The sequence below is a fragment of the Vigna unguiculata genome, chromosome 1, assembly GCF_037176805.1.
Source record: "Vigna unguiculata cultivar grain cowpea cultivar isolate G323 ecotype 2 chromosome 1, ASM3717680v1, whole genome shotgun sequence".
Taxonomy (NCBI): Eukaryota; Viridiplantae; Streptophyta; class Magnoliopsida; order Fabales; family Fabaceae; genus Vigna; species Vigna unguiculata.
The window spans coordinates 41,607,790-41,628,774 of NC_140792.1; the positions used below are offsets into that span (position 1 = coordinate 41,607,790).

Sequence of the window (20,985 nt, forward strand, 5' to 3'; positions counted from 1 at the left end):
GATAGTAAATTATAATCTTCCTCGGTTTTGATTTTTGTAATTTGCAAACAATGTCAATTTAACTACCACATCGAATCCTTAAATAAAATTAGAACTAAATTCAGGACAAAATAAATTAAGTGACCAGGTTAAATAAACTCTACAAATATTAGGATTAAATTACTCATTACCCATGAACCAAACAACAATTTTGTTTATCAAATATAATGATATTATGTTCCTCCACAGTGAGAGGATCTAAATCGACTCCTTGGGATTTTAACTGTTGAACAACACTAGAATTGGTGAGAGGTGTATACTTGCACACAACAAAATGTCCAAAAAACGAAAAGTGTACGTTGACTTTCCCACTAAATATACCTTGGAGCATTGGGCAAATTATGCCTCTGTTGAATGGTTAAAATAATCAAAATGGTTCATACACCAGATAGAGAAAGTGTAGTTTAAATCAGCATAAAAATCAGGTATATAGCAGCCAAAGCTAACATGCAATTCGAGCTGCTAGTTTAAAGGTTTAATCGCTGGATTTTCAATGAAGAAAACTTTATATTTGTAAAAGGTGGTGCTGTAAGTTGAGATAATTTAATAATAATTCTACAATAATCAATAGGTTGTCCATGCCCCCATGAAGAAGTTAAAAGTGCTGTGAATGGCAATAGAATTGAATCTCCAGCCACCTGCTTGTACCATTGTTCTTTCTTCTACCAACACAGCAGCACCCTTGATTTTCTTCCCGCTCCATCTGTATCCCAATGCATCTTAGTATATCAGAATGATAAGATTCAATCCCATGAAAGGTTTTCATTCTGTTGGCATCCAAAAGATATGAACCATAGCATTTACAATATCATCTTAGTTCATCTCAATGAATGCACCAGGCTGAAACTTCTTGTGCAATGCTTTTATAGCTGAATCAATGCGAGCTAGGTCCTGTCATAAAATTAGAACTGGTAAATATGCAGGCAAACTTGTTTTCTTAAAACAGATACTAGAATAGGGAAGTTTTGTTCTACCTTTCCTTTGAAGCTAACAATAAGAGATCCATATCTGGCTTTGCGGTAACAACCTAAATGTTACAAAGAAGAAAATAAAAAAATATAGATAGATAATAAGTCATAACTGGTAAACGTCAACAACAACTTACAAACTTCATACCAATATAAAGGTCAGGAAATTCAAGGCAAAGCTTTGACAGAGGTTGAGCAATTTCAACCTGCAGTTTCGTAAAATCAGATGAGCTCGGGAAAGAAAAGTAGCAGAGAAACAAGACTCATCAGAATAAATTGTCTCATGCTTTAAGAATTTCATCAATGATATATGAGTACACGTCAAATGCATCTCTGATCTTTTTATTGCAAGGAAGCAAAATCGAATGTTGCGTACTTGCATTTACATGGGCCAATCAGCACAAAAAGTAAAAAAAAGGATGTTATACATAATGATGAGTCTCGCAGCATAGACAAAGACTGCAGAACACGTTATAACTGAAATATAAATGAAGGTAGTAATTGTGTCCAACACACGGAAAATAAAAACAAAATTCCAAATAATCTTCAAAGCACAAGGGAATGAAATCATGCGGATGCATCATTATATAGGAAAGTTAGTACGAGTACATACATCTGACAAATTGGTTGCCGCGTTCTTTGATACATATGGTTCCAGCAATGCTAGTAGGTCACTAGATTTTGCTAATTCAATCCAACAGTCCCACTGCTTTTCCAGCTCCGAAACATTTGTTGCACTAAGAATTATTACATTTTGGCACTTGATCTGCAAAAAACATTAATTATCTCTCACAATTAAAACCAGTAATACTTCAAAATTTTCATCATATACAATATAGGAGGTGGTCAAAAGTAAGAGAAGAAGTACAAAAGTTTTCCTTCAGTTCTTCCTTAATGTGAAAGTAAATTTCTGGTGAATGACATAAGGACACAATTTTCATTAACGATGTTCTGAAAACATACCAAGGGCACAGACAATTTGTCATGATGCCATAATTCAGTTATGCCCTCAGGCAATTGAGCCATCTGAAAGGTGAAAGGCAAGGAAAAATCAATACGAATGAATTACATACTAAAAACATCATGACAGTATAATGTGCGGGGCATTATGAAAAGCATATTGACGTCTTGTTGGAAATATAGCAATCGAAATATATATGGCTATACCTTTAGATTCTTTTAGTGTATTCTCATTGTTTCCTCCCACCCAACTCATATAAAGCAAAGCACAATAAAGGAGTTTCCAGAAAACATGCCGGAAACAATGAACAGCCCTGAGAGACTTGATCTAGGCTGAGGCATTGTTACGGATTAGACCTTAAAAAGTTAACGATCTTGGCATTTGTATACGCATGAGCATGCAAATCATACTAACGAAGTCACGGTTCAAATGTTCCTACCAAAGAAGTAATTGTTGGGTACATTGCTAACTTACGGTACAACTACTAAAAAAAACACTTTGTCTCACCCTCGCCTCCCATTTACCAGACAACTGAAATCAAACAAGCGCTTAATTCAACCAGACCAACATAAATTAGAATTAGAAACTTAAACCTGTGATAGATAATTAGCTTATTTTGGTAAGTAATAATTAACCAGTGGTTGAGGGAACTGACAATGTAGCACTTGAGCCAATAAAGAGAAATTGTGGGGAGTGATTGTCTCAGTTTCGAAAATGAGGATTAGTCCCATACCTCATTCCGGTCACCAGTACACTGGTCACCGATTATATGCCTGAGATACTCTTCAAATTCTTCATCAGGAGCCTACATGAAACGCAAATAATCAATTGACAATGATATAGAGATTCTTGGAAGATGAGATAACAAAGAAATTGAGATGCCATCTGAACTGATTGTGTTATTATTTGCTCATTTTCTGATATAATGACAATTACAATATAACAGTACCCATAACCGAATCCTGTTTACAGCAATATGATAGGCAATTTCTACAACTTCTAGCAAAAGAAGTATTAATAACTCTAATAGATATTGATGGACATGGCATATTTAGGGAATGATTATAGTAGCCTCAAATTTAAAAATACAGCAATTGCAGGAAATAACGCACCAAACGAACACCAAAAGCTTTTGCAATGCCTGCTATGGTAACATCTGAATGCAGTGGACCTACACCTCCATATATAAATACCTACAATAAGTAGGACAGGTAAATATGCTGCATCATCATTTATCATCAAGAAATTCACGTATATAACTTCCCAAGTGAGCGTATAGTACCATATCACTCTTAGATTTTTGTCGCTCAACTTCTTCAGCTACAGAATCTATCTGGTACAGAAGACACAAGTCACAAACCATGAAATTATAATATTAGATGAAGAATGCCTGACTTAGAGTTTGCATATGGGTCATTAACAACAGACCCATAATAACACCTTTAAGTGATGATGTCTGCAAAGAAAAATTCATACAAAATCGTGTAGGACTTCTGCAGAAATGAACTCACATTGTTGTGCACAACAGAAAGTTTAAACACAGACCAACCAATCGAATGCAGCTTCCTACACAAATAAGGGCCCAACTGATCTTCAACAATGCCAAACCTGAGCTATGGAACAGAGTAAAGAAAGAGAACATCACCAATACAGCAAAAAGGATCATAAAAAAATTCACTACACAGCATGATATATTTTAAAAATTTAATAAAATTCACTACACCCTTAGTGTTTTTCTTTCGTTTTCTTTAGAAATTCAGCTCCTAATAAAATCCTTCCCTACTTTAATTTATCTCTGAGTGTTATTATTGTCTCTGTTTTCGTGAACCTATCAGGCACACAATCAAGAGATTCAACAGTAGGTTAACCGCTTGCAAATCCTTTCACCAAAGCTTGAAAACAGGCTAAATAGTCTGATAGAATAAAGAAATCTCCCAATGGAAAATTATAAAGCAGGTCATACCAGTTCCTACAGGATAGAGTTTCCAATATATTCCACAAAATCCAATTATCCATGTGACATCGAGGTACTTACAAAATCTCATCTCCCACAGCAATGATCGATGCTGTGAGCATGCTATTTTTATGTGAATCCAGGCTAGTCAAACCATTGCTATCGACAGGAAGTTGTCCACCAGTAGAAGATGGCCTTTTAGCCCTCCCAGCTCTCTCTAATCTTCCATCAGCAAGTAAATATGCAGGCTTGAATTTGTAGGAAGAATTGCTGACGGACAATAATGAGTTGGGAACTGTATCGTGTATACTCCCAATTGAAGTATAACTGCACAAATAATAAAGAAAAATTGCACACCTAAATTCCCTGAATAATCACAAACAACTACAACTTAATGTCAACCATCACGGACCAATTATTACGTTCAGCAATAAATGTCAACCATGTTTACTGAAGCCTTTTAAATTGTTCACAAATGATGTAAAAGAAAAATTATCAGATATTCATCAAATTATATTCCTATTGTCCCCTATTTGGGAGGGAAATATTAAACAAAAAGAAAGAAAAATATGGCAAGCAGACATAATAAAATCCAACAATAAGGTTCATCATATTTATTGAGTATTACCCTTGATCGTAAAGGCTGCAATAGTTCACCTTGCAAGTTAAAAGGAAGGCCCACACATCTCTGTATAGAAATATAGCCACCATAAGTAAATGAAGCAATTAATATTATCACATTCCAAAAGCGCCAACATAAATAATCATGGAAAAAAACGAACAGTACATTTTCCAAGTGATAGTGCTCCTAAATTAATATGTCAATAGATGGAAGGAAACCAAATAATATCCAAGTTGTTTGGCTAAGAAAATTGCGCTTTCAAAAAATTCAGATTACTAAAATAAAATTATATTTCAAGTTATAAACTATAACAACAACCATTATTGTCCCATTAGATGGGACTGACTACAAGGATCAAGCAATGTCATTGAGTTATATCAAGAAAATAAGGGTCTCTTCACTTGGGTGTTGGTTTCATGTTTTTTTCTTCTGTTTGACCTTTTCAGTACAAAATTGTCACATTGTTTTCAATTTATTCATTAGAAAGTGAAGACGGAGAATGAAAACAAAGAAAATGGGTACTAATTTTCAAGAAAATCCATTTAGAGTAAAGTCTTTTTCTGGTTTTAACAAGCTACCCTCAGGGTTTACAAGAGGCTTTCTAGTTTTCTCTAACTATTCATCCACATGGCTAACCAAATACGAAAGTCTGTGTATTTCCAAAAGACTATAAATCTAAGATATGGTGTACTAAGGACAATACTGATATGACTGTATACAAAAGGGGAGAGCTTAGATATATAACTGAGGAAAAGAATAAATCAATTTGGTAATGAGGTAGTCTATCTCTTGGTGCAACTGCTCACACAACTAATAAACACATTTTTTTTTTCTCACTAATGTTTAAGGGAAAATAAACATAAACATCCAACCCTACCAAATATGTGATGGCAGCCTTGTGATGAGTACACAAATGGAGATAAAGAAAAGAAAAAGAACAATAACACATCATTTCGAGGAAGATAACTAGGAGCATAACAAGAGAAGATATTCTTGCTCACCAAAATAGTTTGTTAGTTTCTTTATTTTGTATTCCTTGGCCTCATTAATTGTATGACTTTTCCTTTATTTTTCTTTATGGAACAAATGCAAATAGTAATTTTAACCTAGGTTGTACTTGGGCCTATCCAGCCAAAATGGAACGAGGAGATGCAACCAAATAGTTGCAATGAAGCAAGGAGCGTGATGTAAAATTCATGCCCAACAAAAGCCCTTTGCCCATATGAAAGACAAGGCAAGGTCAATGTGAGCCGAGCATGAAGAGTGTGACAAAAGCATGGATACGATGGGGATGATCTTGACCCTAGATCCAGTCACCTTGTAAGTGTGGAATTTACAACAAAAAGAAATAATTTATAACAAAGTTGACTCCAACCAAAATGAGCTTACAAGAGAATATTATTCCTTCAGATCTTTATATTGCTTGGTCATTCAGGTAAGAATTTAAAAGAAAAGCACTAAATATAAGCACTGGTTTTAATACTTAATTAAAAGCATGAAGAAACTGCAGAGAAAAAAGAATCAAACCTGTATGACCAATCTAAAATGGGATTCACCCTCATGAAAGGTGGCCACCCAGGTGAACTTGGGGAGAATTGTTCTTGACCAACCTGTAAGGTAGGAGCACACATGTAAGAATATAATACGTTAATATTCCAGTTTTTGTAAAAATATTGTAATAAAAAATTCGTTGAAATCAAGCATACATGTTAAGCTTTTACTTTTTACTTAGGCCATACACTTGACGTTTTGTTAAAAATTGACTCTGAATGGACATGTTTGAGAATAGCCTTGAGGAACTAAAAGTGGTAAATCAAGATTCTGGTAAGTAATTTGACTTTGACGCATATTTACATATTGAATTGAATAGAAATTTGAATCATTTTTTAAGGAATGTGTTAGTGTTAGGCTTTTGAAAACATCTTCAGGTTTGGCCCAATATATGAAAGATATATTTTGTAAGAACTAATAATTAAGAGAACCTCAATAAAAATAAAAAAAACAATGCACACTGCCGAACTTCTTGATTAATTTCAATATTCACATGCATTAGAAGATCTTCAAAACAAAAAATGATTTTGCACAAGTGCCCTAATTATCCTTTCCTCAAAAGCTTAGAGGTGATCTTTTTATAAATATTCTGATTACTAGTAGGTAGAATTCTGGTGATTTTCAAACTAAAAGCAAGATTATACAGAAATTGAGGAACCAAAATCTAGGTTGAATTTGCTCTATGCGCAAATTCCAGTGATTTTGAGCTCGCTATAGCATGGAAAATTGAAGGTTTAACATTTAGATATTTAATGCATGCTAAAAATGTTCAATGATTGTAGTATTGGCACATCATAAAGTATACATAATATGTATAACGGTCATTTATAATGAGACTAATAACAATGCTGAGGTATTCTAGGAACACTGGAAGTTATGAGCTAATGCAAGTGCAACTTAATGGTATAATAAGCATCATTCTTGTGATGGTTTAAGCCATTTTATCTTTACTAGATTGCAACTTACTGAGTAATGAGTATGTAGCTTAGCTTTTTACTTTATAAAATCTACATATCAATAATTATATACATGTGCAGTTTTAAGAAAGATGTTCATATATTGTGTATTGCTTTTAAAAGTGGATTTTAACATAGCCTCAAGCACATTCAGAAAACAGCATTGAGTTTTGGACAAACAGGAGATCAGAGAATATGTAATTTAAAACAAAAAACTGTCTCATGGTTAAGAAATAAGGATACCGCAGTAGGGTCTCCAATTCGAACTCCAAGGAAGATAGCCCGAATTGGCTTTTCCTTTAGCAAAGCCTCCAAACCAGATTTGAAATCTAAGCTAATGGTGTCAATTTGCAACCCATATCTGCACAAGAAAAAACCATTAATTGTTCAACCTTTAAAGGACAAGTCTCCACGTAGAAAATTACAAACAACTATAAAAATTAATATAGGACAATATCACTTCAGCATAATATCTAAACTGCAGTGACGAATTAATATATATATATATATATATATATATATATATATATATATATATATATATATATATATATATATATATAAAGTCCGAAGAAAGAAGTTTCACTCACGTAGCGGCAGTATCATAGGTAAATGAGTTTATTTCTGGGAATGCACAAGGGCTCTCGAAATATATTGTTCGAATTGGAAAATCTTTTAAATCCCCATTGACACTATTTTGCCCCTTTTTATGCAAGAAATAGCCAGCCCTGAGTATGTGCAACAAAACCTGCATGCCAAAGCTCACTGTCATCATTAATGAGGCCATAGATTCTGATGAGTAATAAAAGATAATAAATATTAGAACATACTGTTGAATCTTTTCCTCCATTGAAGCTGAATGCAACCTCTTCAATACTGTAGGAAGAAAAACATTGTAAGTACAGACATCAGACAATCAGCATTGAAAAGATAGATAGTCACCGAAAATCATATTTTTTAATTCAAAATTTAAAACAGGTATGACTTAAAGCAAATGATGAGCAAAAAGAGAAAAAATGTAGGGGGCATCACTCTATAATGTATGACTCATCCTTAAAAATCAAATTTCAAATCCCAAATTCCGACATCATCCAATGCAATGTTCTTCCTATAAAGCTACAAGAGTCAGTAAGTTGTTTCGAATTTCAGCGACCACATATCGTCCTTTCTTCATAAACTTTCATTCAGATACAAATATATATAAAAAGAAAAAAGAAAAAAACAATATTTCTAGTTTTCTATCCTCAGTATTCACGGGTAACTTAGACCAAATCGCCACAGACTGTCACTCTTTACATCATTCTTTCCAGATAACACATTTCCAGCAACATTTTCAGGTGAACAGACCTATAAAAGTTTGCCCCTAAGACAATAATAATCAAGGAAGGAAATTCAATACACCCATGCTCTCGTTAAATAGATCAAACATAAATCAACAATTCAGCAATGAGCCCCGAGTAACAAAAATCAAGTCAACAGCACATAACACTTTCTCCTCTTCTGATTCATACTAACCAACAGAAAAGGGACTAAAGAATCCAATCCTTCACAAAAATCCAAACCCATCTCATGCAAAGGTTTAAGATATCGACCCCACAAATTGCATGTCCCTTCTCAGAGGAGACAAAGAACAACTTACGAATACAGAGTCAAAGCTCTCTGAACAACATAGGTGGCGTTCTTGTACTTGGTCTGAAGTCTTCGATCGTCACACTCTCTGATTGCTCTATCGATCTCCATATTGAAAAACCTGAGAATATCAATCAAAGCTGAATCAGAACAAAAGGGTTCCGAAAAAATAGGAAAATGGACATGTCTTCTGAGAAGCAAACGTGGGTTGTCGTCAAAATGATACCTTGAAGCGAATTGGAGAAGGGGTGGAGCGAGAGTGAAGAAAGTTGAAAAGGGTGAGAAGTGATTGAACGAACGATTGTGGCGTTCTCAAAAAAGGGTTGGATTGGAGTGAGAGATGAGAGATATTTTGGAGGAATTGGCAGAATGCTGTTAGTTGGTTGGTTATGTGATATGTGAGAATGATGTAACAGCCTACACAATCTCAATACAACAAAACAACAAAACAGAAACAACGATGGATGGATTCTTTCTTATCTATGTGTGTTGTGTTGTCTCAGCGCAGCGCAGCGCAGGAAAAAGTAGTAGCTGCTCCCACGAAATTCAAGAACTGGATCCAGAGTCACACTCTTCTGCCAAAAAGAAAAAAGCAAAGATATTCCCCAATTAAAGCCCAAGTTTTTTGTTTTGTTTTTTTTCTTCTTCAAACTGCAGGGAGAAAATTATTTTAGAAATGAATCAACTATACATTAATTTGTAATTAAATAATAAATAGTTAAATATGTTTTTGTCTTCGATTCTCGTAAATCTTGAAATTAGTTTATTTTTGAAACTTTATACAAATTTAGTTTTTCATTTTTATAAATACGTGAATTTAATTTTTTTTACTAAATTTTATTAAGTTTATTTGATATTTTAAACGCATTTTATGATAATATTTGAGTTAACATTGAAATAAAATGTGTCAAACGGTGTAAAAAATTTAAATATTATCATAAAATACGTTTGAAACATCACATAAATTTAACAAAGTTTGATTAAAAGGATTAAATTCACATCTATAAATAAATAAATAAATTGATTAAAAATTTTAAAAAGAAACTAATTCTAAAATTTACTTAAATTTGAGGACAAAAATATATTTAATCCAATAACAAATACAAGTATGAAAAATTATATTATTGATGGAGATTTTTATTCTTATATATCTATAAAATTAATTTAGTAACGGCGTTGATGAATTGTCCCATAATTGTTTTGTAAGATTTATTTAATGGTCTAAATTGGACCTAATAATAGAAGTTTGAATAGTTTACACGTTTTCACCTTTTATACGGAAAGAAAAGATACAAAATTAATTATAAGTGTTAATTAAACAAGTACTTGATTTTTTTATAAATGTCAAATCACTATGAATTTTGTAAAAAAAAAAAAACGTGTCTATGGATAATATTCTATTATACCACTGAGATTTGCAAATATTTTTCTTATCAAGCAAGTCATGGAAAAGATCATGAAATATGGAAAGATATTTGTAAGTATTAGTCAAAAAAATGGAAATATTTTATTTATTTATTTTTCTTACTATTATCAGGCATATTCCTTTCTATATCGTAAGGAAATATACGGAATGTTGTCGTTTCATCGTTGTTAATAATAAAAACATTCGCAATTAATAACAAAAAAAATAAAATGTCAACATATATGCAAAGAAAATAAGATAACGCCATGTAAAATATTTGATACATTAAAGTGAATGTTTGAAGTAAGAAAACAACAAATTAATCAATTAATGTAGCTTACATATGTATGTGGTTTTCTTATTATAACAATTTAAGTTTGTTTACATCTTTCATTGATGTAAACTCATATTTTATAACTTAAATATAGTTCAATTAATTGTCTTATTTGTTCAGTAAAACTATTTGTTGGGATTTTTAGGGCTTTTGAAAATATGAGAGATATGAGATATATGAGAGATATATGTGATATGTTATACGGAGGAACATGTTTTTGTATTTTATTGATATACTCTATATATAGAGCAAAATATAACAAATATCAAGTATAAAATATTTATAATATCTCACTCCTAATCTAAAATAATAACAAATTTCTAAAACTGACACATATCTCTAAACTGAAATATTTTCTAAAAACTAATTTAAATAAAAAAGATATTAAGTAATATTCTCAACATTCCTCCTTGCTTAATATCTGTTTATTTTATATCTTCAGATTTGATTCTCCATCTTTTGATGCTTGATTTTCTCCTCTTTTTGTGTTTGCAATATTTGTTTTTCTCCTTCTTCCATGGCATCACATCTTTCTTCAATTTGGCATCATCCTTCATATTTCTTCTTATATCAGCATCATCTTCTTTTTCTTTGTTCGGTGTGGATTTCATTGGAGTGGCATTGGACCTTTTGTGAATATTAAAATGTGAACCTCCATCTACTTTCTTCACTTGGACATCTACTTTCTTCCAAAGATATTTATCTTCTAATTTTGATCCTTCTTTCATGTTCACTTTCTTTGTATCAAATTCCTCCTTCATAAAATCCAGCGCAAATCTTTTGTCTTTCATGTGGACTTTAAATACCTCTATGTTGTTTGCATTTTTGATCACACATACTTTATTTTCAAAGGAGACCTTATAACCTTTCTCTAACAATTGAGCAACACTTAACAAATTCTGGGTAATCTCAGGAACATATAAGACATCAAAAATTAATTTGATACCTGAATGAGTTTTAATTGAAACTGTTCCTGTACCTTTCACAGCAAGTTGTTCTCCATTCCCAATTCTTACCTTGGAAATATTTGATTTATTCAGCTCCTTGAAAATTTCTCTATCATGAGTCATATGGTTTGTGCAACCACTATCTATAATCCAATCTTTTGAAGATTGGTTGGTTGTGACATATGATGTTGTAAAAAGTAGATCTTCCTCTGATTTATCCTCATCTGATTTATTCTCCACAATTTGAACATCTTCTTCAGAATCTTTAGATTTGCATACCTTTTCCACATGTCCCAATTGACCGCATTTGTGACATTTGACATCTGGCCTCCACCAACACCAATTGGGTTGATGACCTTTTCTCTTGCAATGGGGACAAGATGGAAAAACCTGTGTGTTGTTGTATTTGCTCCTTCTATTTTTCTTGACTATGAGAGCATTATCTTCCGTGTAATTTAAATTACCTTCAACCGCCTCATGATCTTCTCTCATCAATCTTCGTTGTTCTTGTGTTTGCAAGGCATGTATCACCTCTGTAAAGGTGATTGTAGACAAATCTTTTGTGTTTTCTAAGGAAGCAATAGATGCCTCATATCTTTCCGGCACCGTCACCAGAATTTTCTCAACGAGTCTGGAATCTGAAAACTCCTTTCCCAACAATTTTATCTTGTTGGCAATACCCAACAATTTGTTTGAGTATTCTTTAATCGTCTCTGACTCTTTCATTCTTTGCATCTCAAACTCCCTTATCAAGTTCAAAACTTTCATGCCTCGAATCTTCTCGTTCCCTTCATATTCTGCTTTCAAGTATTCCCATATTTCTTTGGGAGACTTTAAAGTCATGATCCTGGTCATAATCATTTGTGAAACACCTGCGAACAAGCATGATTTTGCCTTTGCCTTTCTCGTTTTCTTTTCTTTATGCGCTTTCATTTGAGCCATGGTGGGATTTTCAGACAAGGGAACATCATCTTCCTCCACAACTTCCCATAGATCTAGCCCCTCTAGATATGTTTGCATCCTTACCGCCCATAGATCATAGCTTTCACCATCAAAGAGTGGAATAGCGACGTGCGACATATTTCCTTCCATTCTATCGGCAGTAAGAACAATGGCTCTTGATACCAGTTGTTGGGATTTTTAGGGCTTTTGAAAATATGAGAGATATGAGATATATGAGAGATATATGTGATATGTTATACGGAGGAACATGTTTTTGTATTTTATTGATATACTCTATATATAGAGCAAAATATAACAAATATCAAGTATAAAATATTTATAATATCTCACTCCTAATCTAAAATAATAACAAATTTCTAAAACTGACACATATCTCTAAACTGAAATATTTTCTAAAAACTAATTTAAATAAAAAAGATATTAAGTAATATTCTCAACACTATTAACTATTACATTTGTTTCATATACTCTTTCTCTTCCTTTATGAATAACTTACATTTACGCATTTTGTGTGTATTAACTTCTAATATATTTAAATTTAGATTCTCTCATGGATTTTTTTTTATGTTGTTCATCTGCTGTGTTACTATAACACATTAATTATGATTAATTTTAATGTTTAAAATATATTAAAAAATATTTAAAATACCAGTACAATATATTTCTAACATGAGTATTCAAAAAATCAGTAGAAAATTTAGAATCAATATTTTTCTGTTATTTGATCCTAAAACAGCTTTATAATTTCTTTCTACGTAAAATTTACTTGACACTGTTAAGAACAATTTTCGGATGCACAGGAAATGCATGCATAATATACTTATATGCATATTCGTTTGTTTTGTTGAACAAAAGTATTTTCAACCTGGTAAATAGAAAAATATTATAATGAATCAGGTTTGAGTGTTATATCAAGTCGTAAAAAAGGTGCACAAGGAAAAGGGGAAACAAAAACAAGAAAAAGGGAGAAAGGTGGAATATACGGAAAACAACGAGACATTCCACACGGCAATTTGACCAATTAAATTGCTACGTTGATTTGTGAAAGCTCAAACAATATTCGAATGTCCAAGTTAGAAGATTAACGAAAAATTAATGGTGATAAGTGAGACAAAATATTACTTATTATTTTTATGATATAGAGAAAGATAAAGCGAGAATTAATTTAACACTCCTAAAATAAAGAGACATAAAAAAATATTGGAAGAATCTGTATTAAACTAAACTCGTTGGTTTCTTTATTTTAATTTAAATAATCCAAGTAATAAAACCTAATAAAACTTAAATTCTTTCGTTACTAAAAGACAGTCCGAAAATGCAAGCTCAAATATGACTTTGTAGCTTTTTCCTGACAATGGAAAATGGTAAGTGGTAACAGAAGACATCAGTGGTTATAATTGTGTAATAGAGATGGTAAAATGGATTTTAATTGCTGAATCAACCTAGTTAATCACATGTTCTAGTTAGATTGAATTGAAAATAAAAATATAATTTTTTATAATATGAAACCCATTAACATGTGATAAATTGAATTATGTTACAAAAAATTTTATTCGTAAAAAATAAATTAGATTGAACCGATTATTTTTAGCTCAACCTGAAATAATAGAATTCATGTAAGTTGGATTGATTTACTTACACACTCTTATTGCATAACATCAATGTCATTTTGGGCATTTCGGACCCATTACGAATAGTAAAATTGCAATTTTACAATTTGGACTTTCTCAAGCCCAAAACTGCAGTTGGTTAGACACGGTCAAGATTTGGGCAATGCTTCCTGCCCCATGCTTTTTTCCTGCACCCCATATTCTTTGAAATAATAATTATACCCTTCTGGAAATAAAAAGATGGAGTGTGTTTAGTTTCTTGAATATTTTGTTGGTTTGGTGTGAAATAGAGATGTCAAAATGAATTATAATCCCTAAGTTAATTTAGCTCACCACAAGTTCGAATTAGATTGGGTTGAGAAATTTTATATTTTCTTTTTTCTTAATGTGGGTTGAAATGAATCTAACTCACTTAATCCATCCATAAATGGATTCAAGTTGGGTTGACCGATAGTCTATCAAAAACAAAACTATATTAGTATTTTTTTTTACCATTTTTTATAAGTACTTTTACTATTTCTAATTATATAAGTCCACATTTTGATCTTTTTAAGTACTAGAATATTGTTCCATAATATTTAAATAGTTTAGATATTTAATTTTTTTGTTTGTTAAAATATATATGTTGATATTTTAATTTTCAATTACTATTTTTATAATAGTATTTGGAGAATTAAGTAAACACCTTTATTCCACTACTATAAACAAAATAAATTGAGTCAATCTATTTTTAATGTACTATAATAAAAATATAAAATAAATTATAAAGACAAAATATTTGTAAGTGAATCAATCCATTAATCCACTAATTCATTATAGTTAAGTCAAGTTACAAAATTTTTGACTTTCCAAATTATGAATCGAGTTGAGTTGATATTTTTTAGTTCAATTTGTGATTAACCAAATTGACTCACTTTAATACCTCTAGTGTGAACGTTGTGGCCAGATGCCAGTGTGTTGGTGGTGGTTTGTAGGTAGATGTGGTGTTCAATGATGGTCATGGTGGTGACAGTGTAAGGTGGTTTTGGTGCATTGTGGGTGAATTATTTTTTGCTTTTCACTTGATGCAATTCGTAGATCTCTCAAATTACACCACTTAAAACGCGACATGTTATATTTATATATTTCAAATTGTACGATCTAAAGTATAAATGCACGTTCCAAAATATAAATTTTACAGTACATTCCAAATCATACAATCCAAAATATAAATTTTAAAATATATTTTAAATTGTACAATCTATAATACAAGTTATACATTTCAAATCATACAATTAACAGAGTTCCTTCTCATTAAAAAACATGTTTGGTTTCTATGAATGCAGCTCATTTATGATTCAGGCATTTTCATATATACGAAACAAAATCAAACCAGACCACTTTATAAAATAGTTTAAATCCAATCGAACGGTTACAGAACAGTTAGGTTTTGATTTTTGACAAATGATTCAGTTTATGGTTTGGTTCAGAATGATCTCTCAGTTCGATTTTTTCTCAAACTCGCAATACTACACGAGAAAGCTGTTGAACAATTCGAAGACAAATGCGTTTTCTTTCCAAATTTATTACAAATTTGAGTGAGATGTGCATTCCAATAGTTAAATGTAACTCGTCGGATGAATGTTTGCTGCAGCAGCTAAAATTTGACCAACAAATCTAAGACATTTTTTTTTTTATCCACAAATGTTAGCCGTTAGTTAGTTTTGTTAGGGATTGAACCCATAACCTTTCCAATCTTCCAAATCTTTCAAATCAATCTTATATCTTCAAATGTTAGTGAGAAAATTGAACTCAAAACCTCTTTCACTCTCCCTTTCAACTTTTACCACTAGATCAATCATATAATTCCTAACAAATTTAAGTGTTGAAGACATAAACTGCTATTGAAGTTTATTTGTGCAGCTAAGAGAACTAATTATACTTTCATTCATAAATAAAACTATTGCTGCTAAGATAAACAACTTGATTCCGTGGAATCTAGACATAAAAAAAAAAAAAACTGTGAGATTCTCAACTAAAATTGAAGTAGAATTATCTTCCTTCTAATCATAGAGACCTTCCTCGTGCCAAATTTTAACTTCAAAACTTACAATCCTCATGCAGAACCCAGCATGTCATCTTACCATAAGTATTCCCCGGAATTTGATATGGAAGGAATGTATCTTAAAAGAACATACTCATAATAAAATTATGGTTGTTGGAAAGTTCTTTACATAGAAGCACATCCTCGTAAGTCTGTCATGCTGCAAGATGTCTTAGATATGTTTGGCAACATGAAATGGATAATGGTTCCAAAATCCTTAGGATGGGTTACAAAGGCATAAACAATAAAGGTGATATTGGACCTCCCATTTTATCTAGGCCATATTTATTGGCCATATTTATCTAGGCTTACTGAAATTGAAAATTCACAGCACCTCTAGCAACAGAGTCCGATAATTAGCATAATGTATGAGTATAACACGCAAATGAAAACACGGCAATAAGACTAGCCTTTCGTTTTTTAATACGAAGAATAAACTAGGTGTTCAATAAATTTGTCCAAAGCAATCTTGAATGTGCTTATATTTATTTGGCGCCTATACTTATGTTAATTTCATAAACAACTTACATGATCCAGTCTAACCTAACTAAATAATGAGTATTTTTCTCTTCTAAACGAAGGAAAAAGTATAACTACACCATTGACTAAGCATCCCCACTTATTTTTCAATCATATTGATACCACTTGATGAGTCTCCCTCCTTAAACGTGTTGGCTGGAATTAGAGGCTCCATGAAGTGTTTGAGCGGAAACAATTGAAGATTAGAGGCTTAGGTGGTGGGAGATTGAGTGGTGGTGAAAAAACTCTAAAGAGGTGAGGCCAACTTAGAGAGGAAGGATAGAGGAGATTCTACCAGAATGCTCTAACTAAGTGAACTTTGCGGAGTAATCTCAACAGCATACTATTGCACATTCAAGAGTGTCTTACAAGGAAGGAAAAACCTTTGTTTTTAGTAGAAAGCAAGCTCCCAAATGCAAGCTAAATGCAACTTGAAATGGAATGCAAATGTGGCTATGCAATGTGAAACATCTAGATCTAAGATCCATGGATTTCGGATCACATGCCACCTGGTTTGGTCACGCCTCCCTCATCTACAACATGTGTTCAATGTGCAATGCATGGCTAAGCCCAACCATAGGCCCAATCAGAAGGATACAGGAAGAGCTGGATCTTCATGAGCCCAATGGGCTTCATGGGCTTCAAATGTTATTTTCATGGGTCAAGGAAGATACCAAGATATGATGGGTTTGTCCTGGTCCAATAGTATAGATTTAAAGAGGGTTAAGTGTTTAGGTCATGCTTTCCAAAAAAATTGGAAAATTCCTAAGAGTAGTTGGATCATAACTCACCTAGCTTTTGAAATTGGGTTCGCTCAAGCCCAATTCCAAAATCCAAGGCCGATGTTTCATGGATCTTATTGTGATCCGCAATTCATGGATCTTAGATCTAGATCTAAGCGCACATGTTTCACATTGCATAGCTACATTTGCATTTCATTTCAAGTAGCATTTCGTTTGCATTTGAAAGTCTGCTTTCTACTATAAATGAAGGTCTCCCCTCTTGTAAGACACTCTTGAATGTGCAATGATATGCTGTTGAGATTACTCTACGAATATTCTTTCGGAGTCACCTAGCTAGAACATTCATTTAGAATCTCCTCTAGCCTTCCTCTTCTAAAGTTGGTCTCACATTTTTAGAATTTCTTCATCACCAATCAATTCGCCACCATCTAAGTCTCCAACCTTCATTTGCTCCTGCTCAAACACTCCATGGAGCTCCTCATTCCAACCAACACGTCCAAGGAGACTCACCAATCCCACACTTATTTTTTCAATCATATTGCAAGAATGTGTGAATATTGGTACTGTGTATATATTACCTTGTAGTTGAAACTTTTCGCGGCTTCTCTAACCTTTTTTATCGATCACCAACCCATTCTATCTTCATTTAGTACCAGGATAACTCACTGCACGAGAAAATTAACATACGTGAAATTATTGCAAAACGAGGCACATAAGTAGACTGCATTTGATACTGGAAAATTGATCATATAAAGAGTCTCATGGCAGTCAATATTAAAGGAGAAAATTGTATGAATATATTTTGCATTTTCTGAGAGGCTCCAGGGAACTGAAAAGGATTAACATCAGATTTTTTTCTGTAATAGATTCTTCGTGCATTTATTTGTAAGTTTGCAATTGTGTTTGTCAATCATATTGAATAAAGTGTAACAAAACAGCTAATATAACCATATATCAAACAACATAACTAAATTTTTACATTCTTTACCTACCCCTACTCCTACACGAATACCAAGGACAGGAACTATATGCAAGTTGTCTCATAACTTACCTAGGAAACAGATAAACAAAATAATAACGAATACTAACATATTAGTGAAAAAATTTACAACTTTCTCAAGTGGTAGGAAATCAAAACTACATAGATTTAAACACAAATACATTAATTTTGTTGCACAGCCTATTAATTTGATGTTTAACCTGCTGAATAATACATATATAGGAGTATTATTCAGCACACCTACATAGCCACATGCCTACTGGATACTTGAGAAGCATAAAACCATTCCCAGGCCACCAATAAATCTCTTGAGCTTTAAGACTTTGGGTACCCATGCACAATAACCTCTAATTAAGCAATTGAAAATGCAGATTAGGCCTTAAAAAACTAAAATGTGCACTAACTGGAGGCCAAATGAAATGAAACTTTTTTTCAAAATTTGAAGTTTATTACCAAACTTTTTCAGGAATAGATAATTCCATAAAAAATATATCACCAAACGACAACCATAAGTTACTTGCATTAGAAATTGCACTAATCAACCAACATATCAACTTTCACTAATTTACAAGCACAACACAATACGTACAAAATCAGAAAAAATAAATGAATAAATAGACCCTTCCCTCTGTTCAGAAAATAACAGATTACCAAAGGAATTCAGAATTTACAGTGAGGACAAAACTTATCTACGAAATAATGGTGTTATTTACTGCAAAACATCAAACGGAAAATGCACAGCATAGAAAGGAGGAAAACCTTTAGAATAATAGTGCAGTGAAGTGTACTGAGGAGAGAAAGCAGTATACGGTTTGGTGTTTAGCGTATGAAGAAAGAAGGGTCAGTTCATATTTCTCCACTGACAGTTTAACAACCATGGGGCAACAGCTAAAGCTTCCAGATCATCTGAAAATGAATTCATATCGGCTTCCATGTTCTGCAACCAAATTTCCCATTTCAGAAATTCATATACCAGAACAACTCGGCCCTGGACTAAATTTTACTGCAACCAGGTATCTTACGCACTCTCCTTTCCCTCATCTTACTTCTCACAAGGGAAACATCAATCCATCGCTCTGATGTCGCATAGATGTCAGACAACAGCACGTAGTTAGCTGCATTCAGATGATCAATCTGCAAAAGTCGATTGGCAACAATCTCTCCCAGCTTTGAATCACCATATAGTTTACATGCCCCAAGAAGTGCACCCCAGGCACCGGCATGAGGCTCAGGCATTAATTTTATAAGTTCATAAGCATCCCTTATGTGTCCTGACCGGCTTAGAAGATCAACCATACACGCGTAGTGATCAGGCGAAGGACTAATGTAGTATTTTTGTTTCATGGATTGGAAGTAGTTCCAGCCCTCATCAACAAGCCCAGCATGACTACAGGCTGTGAGAATGACTGTGAAGGCCACCTCATCCGGATACAGCCCTTCCATCAGCATCCTGTTAAACAGATTCACGGCCTGTTCCCCACGCCCATGAATCGACAACCCTTGTATCATCGAACAATACAAGACTAGATCTCGTTTAGGTCTTTCCTCAAACAATTTCGAAGCTCTATCCATGTTTCCACATTTTGCATTCATATCCAGAAGCGCCGCAATTACATGGTCCTGCTGAACATCAATACAGCTCTTGCTTACGTAAGAATCAACCCATTGAGCGAGTTCTAAATGTCCCAACTGCGCCGAGGCGGACATTAAGCTAACCAGTATGAACTCATCAGGCTTCACATTCATCGATTCCATCTCAAAAAACACTTTCAACGCCTGATTAGGCTGCCCATTTTGGACATAACCCGATATCAAAGCAGACCAAGCAACAACATCCTTTCCCGTAGCACGATCAAACAAGAACCTCGCGGCCACCATGTCACCCACTTTAGCATACCCATCAATCATGGTGGTGAAAGAAACAACATTCTTCTCCGGCATAGCGTCAAACACGTCTCTAGCACCACTCAAATCCCCCGCCTTGATAAAACCCCGCAACATCGCATTCCAAGAAGCCACATTTCTCTGCGGCATCTCACCAAACAGCTTCTCGGCCTCCATAACATCCCCAACGGCAACGTACCCAACAAGCATAGCAGTCCAGGAAACGACACTCCTCTTAGACATTCCATCAAACACCCTGCGAGCATCAGCAATCAGCCCGCATTTGCCATACATGTCGACCAAACTGGTGGCCACGTAGAGGTCCCGATGGACTCCACACCTGAACGCGGACCCATGAAGCGATTTTCCTTCCCGCGGCTTGCACGTGGCGGAACAGGCCTTAATGACAGAAGGGTAGGTGAAGGTGTCGGGAAGGACCCCGTGCGCCTTCATGCGAGTGAAGGAGGAGAGGGTTTGGGAGAAGCAGCTGTTGTGGCAATGGGATTTGATGAGAGTGTTCCAGAGGAAGGTGGAAGGGGTGAGGACACGGAGGAAGACGGAGGAGGTGTAGGAGAGAGTGGAGAGGGTGTGTGAGAGGGGAATGAAAAGGGAGATGAGGAAGTGGTCTTGCTCGAGGCCTCGGTAGATGATGGAAGCGTGCACTTGCTTCAGCTGTTCACTGCTCTTGCACGCCTTAAGAAGGGTGGTGATGCTCGCGCCTGAACCAAGACCAACAGAAGAAGAAGACCAGTTATGAGAGATTGAACGCATGGAACTGCAACTAGTCCACGTCCCAACGCGCTCTTATATCATACAA

At 33.9% G+C, this 20,985-nt stretch overlaps 2 protein-coding genes across 2 annotated transcripts; both read right to left on the reverse strand.

The window, feature by feature from the left end:
- Positions 1 to 357: 357 nt before the first annotated feature.
- Positions 358 to 9,217, reverse strand: LOC114163706 (phosphoadenosine phosphosulfate (PAPS) reductase family protein). The gene is made up of 17 exons (XM_028048003.2): positions 8,907 to 9,217; positions 8,691 to 8,801; positions 7,882 to 7,927; positions 7,642 to 7,799; positions 7,295 to 7,412; positions 6,072 to 6,154; positions 4,551 to 4,610; positions 4,004 to 4,249; positions 3,480 to 3,576; positions 3,251 to 3,301; positions 3,081 to 3,161; positions 2,702 to 2,773; positions 1,971 to 2,033; positions 1,621 to 1,773; positions 1,156 to 1,213; positions 1,014 to 1,066; positions 358 to 930 (listed from the first exon to the last, which is right to left on the reverse strand). Exons 2-17 carry the CDS (start codon positions 8,789 to 8,791, stop codon positions 853 to 855), a joined length of 1,518 nt encoding a protein of 505 aa, XP_027903804.1. The 5' UTR covers positions 8,792 to 8,801; positions 8,907 to 9,217; the 3' UTR covers positions 358 to 852.
- Positions 9,218 to 16,422: 7,205 nt separating this feature from the next.
- LOC114182684 (Pentatricopeptide repeat (PPR-like) superfamily protein) lies at positions 16,423 to 20,985 on the reverse strand. The gene is made up of 2 exons (XM_028069639.2): positions 19,044 to 20,985; positions 16,423 to 17,949 (listed from the first exon to the last, which is right to left on the reverse strand). Exon 1 carries the CDS (start codon positions 20,937 to 20,939, stop codon positions 19,278 to 19,280), a length of 1,662 nt encoding a protein of 553 aa, XP_027925440.1. The 5' UTR covers positions 20,940 to 20,985; the 3' UTR covers positions 16,423 to 17,949; positions 19,044 to 19,277.